This window comes from Elephantulus edwardii, unplaced genomic scaffold (assembly GCF_000299155.1).
Source record: "Elephantulus edwardii isolate Elephantulus edwardi_28Jun2011 unplaced genomic scaffold, EleEdw1.0 scaffold00002, whole genome shotgun sequence".
In the NCBI taxonomy this organism is placed as follows: domain Eukaryota; kingdom Metazoa; phylum Chordata; class Mammalia; order Macroscelidea; family Macroscelididae; genus Elephantulus; species Elephantulus edwardii.
The window spans coordinates 14255562-14261624 of record NW_006399752.1 but is presented as its reverse complement, the minus strand read 5'-3'; the positions used below and the strand labels follow the sequence as shown (position 1 = coordinate 14261624).

At 36.4% G+C, this 6063-nt stretch overlaps 1 protein-coding gene across 1 annotated transcript in view; it reads left to right on the top strand.

Annotated features, from left to right (window-relative positions):
* SLC35F1 (solute carrier family 35, member F1) overlaps positions 1–6063 on the top strand; it is a 711879-nt gene that overhangs the window by 605814 nt on the left and 100002 nt on the right. The window contains exon 4 of the mRNA XM_006879001.1: positions 4206–4365. Within this exon, the coding sequence (XP_006879063.1) occupies positions 4206–4365 (160 nt within the window). The remainder of the gene's footprint in view (positions 1–4205; positions 4366–6063) is intronic.

Genomic DNA, 6063 nt, shown 5'->3' with positions numbered 1-6063 from the left:
CTCCATACTCTTATGATAAACATAATTGCTAACCCCTTCCTCATGAGTCAAGGGGAAGGTTTTCAATAGAAAGAGCTTGGCTTCATTTGCATTGAATTCTCTTTGTGATTTACTTCCAGATAATTTTCAATAAAGATACAGAGAAGCTTGGCTTGGGGTCTTCAGTCGAGAACTGCTGCCCCTCTGTTTTATGCTGTCTGCTCTATTTCATTCCTGGCTGTTTGTCTCATTATTAATAATTATAAAATTATTCCATCATTTGAGACCCTCAGTCTGCAACAGTTTGTGTTATCAAGCTTATCTCATAATTGGGTTCCTTACTTTCTGATTAACTTGCCTCTGAACATAAATAGACTCAATTTACAATCTGAGTAGATTTCACTATTTTTGTTTCACTATGATCCTCTCAATGATTTTCTCTAGTCTTTGCAACTAGCTTTAATTTCTCTTTTCAAACATCCCCATTATTTTAAAAGTAAGAGAATATGAGCAACCACAACATAATGCAATGCCTATCTTTGTGTTTAGTAACTTAAAAAATACTTTTCAATTCAATAAAATATATTTCCCAGTATCTTAAAAAAAAGAAGAAGAAAGATTGGCAGTCTCCTCCCATAAACATTATAGGCTTAAAAATCAATGGAGGATCTCCATGAATAAGAATGACTTAGTAACAGTGAGTTTAGTACATTTTAGGTGAAGAAAAGCTTTGAAGCCTTTTCAATGATTCAAAAGCTGCATATACAGCAAGTGAAGATGATTTTGATAAAGAATTTGTTGGGAGTAGGGGTTAGTTCATACCTTTCAAAGTGAAGGCAAATTTACATATCAATGAATGGAAAAGCCAAGGCTTTCCTGTCAATTTTTCATATAGTAGAGACTTGCATGTTACAAGATGAGTTGTAGAATAACATCAAGAACATTATACATGAAGAAAGCAAAGAGTCATTAAAAAGACAAAAAATGGATGTCAGAAGAGATTCTGAAACTTCCTTTGACTATAGAGTAGGTTAAGAGGATGAAACAAATGAGAAAGGTAAAATGTCTGTGCATAAGATTTCAAACGTTAGCCCGAGAGAACAAAGTATCATAATGAAATATGAAAGTACCAGAAGTTAGAACACCAAGATGGAAAAGCATGTCTCTTATTTTTCAAGCTGAAAGAAATCAAGGGAAAAAAATTCAAGCCTTGAGTTGCAATGCTGACTGATTGTATGGAAAATAGATCAAACCACACAGGAAATATCAAAAGATGAGGAAAATACACAGTCACAAAACCAGAGAATTACTTGAAGCAACCAGTTAGCTGATGCAGAGAAATCATTGTAGCTTAACTATTTTAGATCATATATGATCAAAACTAATGGTGCTGACAAAATTCCAAGATGCACTGAACACAATGATAAAAACAAGACTTAAGGAATTGATGGAATATTGAGATGTTTTAGTAAATGGAGGCATTACTTGAAATGTTCACTTATCAATGCCAAGAAATTCAGAGGGCAGCTACTGGCCAACTGATTGAAAGAGATTCATGTTTGCACTTCATGTCAAACAAAGGTAACCCAACAAAATGGAAAAATTATTAATATCATTGATATAACACACATGGTTCTGCACAAGATTATTTTTTTTAATGTTAGAGTAATACATCAGGAGAGAATGGCCAAAAATTCAAGCCAATTGCAAAAGATGGCATGAAACAAGAAATATTGCTTACATGAGATGGAACTGAAATCAGAGAGTTCTAGAAAGATGTTTACCTATGTTTACCTATAAGATAGCATACTACTGTATGAATCATAACAAATTATGAATAATATTGCAAAAAATATGGGAATACCCTAACACTTAATTGTGCTTATGTATAACCTAGATTAAAAGGCAATAATTCTAGAAGAACAAGAGATTTAAAATAGGAATGGTATGCATCAAAGCTGCCTCTTTTCACTATAATTTTTCAGTATGTATGGTGAACAAATAATCTGAGAAGCTGTACTATATAAAAAAAGAACGTGATATCACGATTGGAGTACAACTCATCAACAATCTCCAGCATGCAGATGACACAGTCTTGATTGTGGAAACCAAAAATACTTACAGCACTTACTAATGACAGTAAAAGCCTTCAGTATGAATTTTACCTTGGCATAAGAAAACAAAAATCCTCACAACTCAATCAATAAAAATTCTCATTGTAGTTGTAAAGAATTTTATTTTACTTAAATCCATAACCATTACCCATAGGGTCAAGAAATCAAAAGGCAATGTATTACATTTGGCGAATCTCTTGCAAAAGACATTTGTAACTGTAATAGAAGAGTCTTCAGAGGAAAAAAGACATGCTTGTTTCTTTAGAGTACTGGTTTGAGAAAATTTAAAAATTGACTATCTAAAATGAGGATCTTGTGACATATGAGTAAAGCTGCTGGCTTACATATTTCTCTAAATAAAGATGCTGATGAGGGGAAGGCTGATAATGAGAAAAACTGGTTAAGAAAAGTCAGAGTGGGCTGTGGTGTTAACCTAAAAATTGGCTCTTTTTAGTCATTAGTTAACCCCTTTTGGTCTCCAGCTACCTTAACTGTAGACACATGGGTTTGCAAATCAGCAACAGCTGTAGGATTAGGATAAGAGAAAGAGTGTTTTCCACACTGGGCAGCAAGGCTTGAGGCAAGCAAGACTTCAGATAAGTAAGGCTGTGTGGTAGCAAGATCTGGGTGGGAGTGAGACTCTGGTGGTGGACAGACTGTGGTATTGTGGAGAAACTGTGACAAAGTATTTACCTGAGGCTTCTTGCATATGTGCTGGCCACATTTGGATTTTTCCAGTTATTGTTGGATACTTGAAGGAGAAGATGATTTAGAACTGCTGTGGGGCAAACTTTGCTGGATGATTTGGATTTGACTGATGAACTGAAATCAGAGCTTTAACTAATTGAGGAATTGTGCCTTTGAGCTGTTGGGATAAACTTGTATTAGTACTGTCAAATATTCTAGTAAACCCCATTATTGGTACAAAAAGACGTCTATAAAATTATGAAGACTAAGGTGTCTAAGGATCCAAGTCATGGTATTTTCAAGTCATTTTATACGCATGTTAAAGCTGGATAATATAAATAAGGAAAACTAAAGAAGAATGGATACCTTTGAATTGTTTGGGGAAAAATATTGACTATATCACAGATAATAAAATACAAAAAAATGAGCAAATCTGTCTTGGAAGAAGTAAAACTATATTGTTACTTATAAGTGAGAATGTTGAGCCTTCATCTCCTGTGTATGGATATTGTATCAAAAGAAAGTAAACCTCTGGAAAAAAAGTAACTGGAAAAGTAGATGATTAGTGACAAAAAAAGAGCCTCAGAGAGACAGATTGACATAGTGATTGCAACAATGGGTTTGAAAATAGCAAGAATTGTGAGGATGTCCCAGGAGCTGGCAGTGTGACCTTCTGTTATACATGTGATCACTACGAGTCACAATCAACTCATAGACACCTAACCAATAATGACAATAAAGGGCAAGAATCAATTGTCTATAAGTCAGACATTCATAACTGAGGACTTACTCTAACTTACTGATGGTGGAGAGACAAGTTATCTGTTTTAATGAAATTAAGTTTCTATATATTCTTTTTGTCTAAAGTGTAATAATTTCTAAAACATTGGTTTTATGTATCTATACTCTCACCTGCCTTCCCAGATACTCTCTTAAAGAAGTAGATCATCTAAAATGACCCTTCATGTTCTCACAAGTCTCATGTGTTCCCATAGACACAGCCATGTGTCTGAGGAAGATGGGAGTCGGAGTTGCTTCAGTCAGATAGAAAGAATGAGGGAATATTTTCCACCAGTTTATCTTAGTGATTTGCCTTCTCCTTTTTTTCTTTAAAGCTTGGAGAATGTTTATAATCAAGTGGTTAATGTGAAAGATTTACTTTGTATTTGTTTTGTAGGGACTCTTTTTTTTTTTTTTTTTTTTTACTTTGAAATGTTGTTATCTTTAGTTGTAATGGTGGTGGGTGTTGTGTTACTACTTGCCGTGTAGGGACTCTTTTTATCTTACTGATCCTGATTTCACACACACAAATGCAGGTTCTGGGAAACACATGGCCCTTTACCCAGAGATGAATTCTTTTTCTCCATCTTAGATTCAAACTCCACCTGAGCCTCAACTATTGTTTTTGTCCTCCCTCCTCGACAGCTCCTGGACTGTTTTGTGATTCCGGTGGTGATTTTGCTCTCCTGGTTCTTCCTGCTGATCCGGTACAAGGCTGTGCATTTTGTCGGCATCGTCGTCTGCATCCTGGGAATGGGCTGCATGGCTGGAGCAGATGTGCTTGTGGGAAGGTATCAGGGAGCAGGTGAGATTCCAAGTTTTCACCAGGTGGTTTACCTCTGAGTGAGGTCACACTAAAAAACAGAATATGCACAGTTAGAAAAAAGAGCTTTAGGAATCTGAGCGCGAGCGTGTGTGTGTGTGTGTGTGTGTGTGTGTGTGTGTGTGTTGCTCATATTTACTCATCAAGCTCTGCACATAAAGCAGCCCTTGTAGGGTAATGCACTAGGTTTTGGACTGCTAACCAAGAGGCAGGCTGTTCAAATCCACCAACTGCACTAGGAGAGTGAGGAGGCAGTCTCCTCCTGTGAAGATTTACAGCCTTGATAACCTAATAAAGGGTTCCCATGAGTAGGAATAAACTTGATGGCAGTGGGTTTGGTTTTGATTTATTCTCTGTACCTGGGCAATTCTAATGGCCCAATAATTAAGCTGACTCAAAAAAAAGATTAGCTATTCTAACTCATCTGGCAGTTTTGCAGAAGAAAGACCTCGTGCTCTTCTCCATGAAAAAACATAGCCTGTGGAGTGGTTCTGCTGTGCTACATGGAGGTCACCATATTGAAAATGGAATCCATTGTGCAGGGGGAAGGGGGATTAGGCATTGGGTTGTACAATTTGATGGGGGGGGGGATTTGAGGGAAATTGATAGAATTTGTTCAAATTTTTATTTGAAATCTGTAAATAAACTAGTAGAAAAATTTTAAAAAGAGAGAGAGAAAAAAAAAGAAAGAAAATGGAATCCATGTCACCTGACTCTGCACCTGAAACAGCAACAAATAAGGAGGAGGTTAATATCTGTATCATGAGGGAATGAAGGAAGCAAAATACAAGTTCCCTGCTTTTTCTACATGAATTCAGAAACAGTCAGGGTTTAAAACTGAGAGTCAGGACTCATCTGGAGGTTGTATTGGAGGCAAGGAGCCTTGTCTGCACTAGGTGTTTAGAGGCAGAGGCAGAGGGTCTATTCAATCCTGAGTCACAGAGCCTTTCCCTTCCCCTCCCCCCACACCCAGAGAAAACCAAACCTTCTCAATATTGGAGGGTGATCTGTACATAGGTTTAAAAGTGAAGTCTTTAAGTTTGAAGACTAGGTTAAGAATGTGCAATATGTTTATGAGGGAGAGTTTAAGTATCTTCAGGAATGGCATGATATTATTATTATTATTATATTTCTTCTTTGCTTTTGAGGACAGGGGTGATTGGTATCAGCCATAGCTTATAGACCCATAATAAGGTGAAGCTTCAAGATCGATTAATCAAACCAGAGCAAATCTGCTGGAAAAGTCTTGATTCAGTGTTTTCTAGAGGATTATTTTTAAAGTATCGCCACAATTAAAAAATGAAATGTATCAGCATTATAGTGCTACAGAATAATGTTTGAGACAAAACAAAAATAAAAATATCCGATTGGATAGGATCAAGAATGGGCTAAGAAGTACACTTTTTTCAATAGTTCTTGAAATTGCCTTTTCTCCCATTGATTTGAATGTTAAAAACAAACCTCCATCATGTCAATTCCAAATATTAGTGTGTTGGATTGAATCAAATTGTTCAAGGTATTCCTAAGACTAGGAAAACAGAACCTGACTGTCACATTTTCTCCCCAAGAAGTAGCCAGTGTGTTCGAACTGCAAGCCTTTTGGTTAGCCTTCAGGCACTTAATCACTCTGCCACCAGAGCTCCTAATTTAATGATGCAAGATCAAAACTGATGCCTCAGC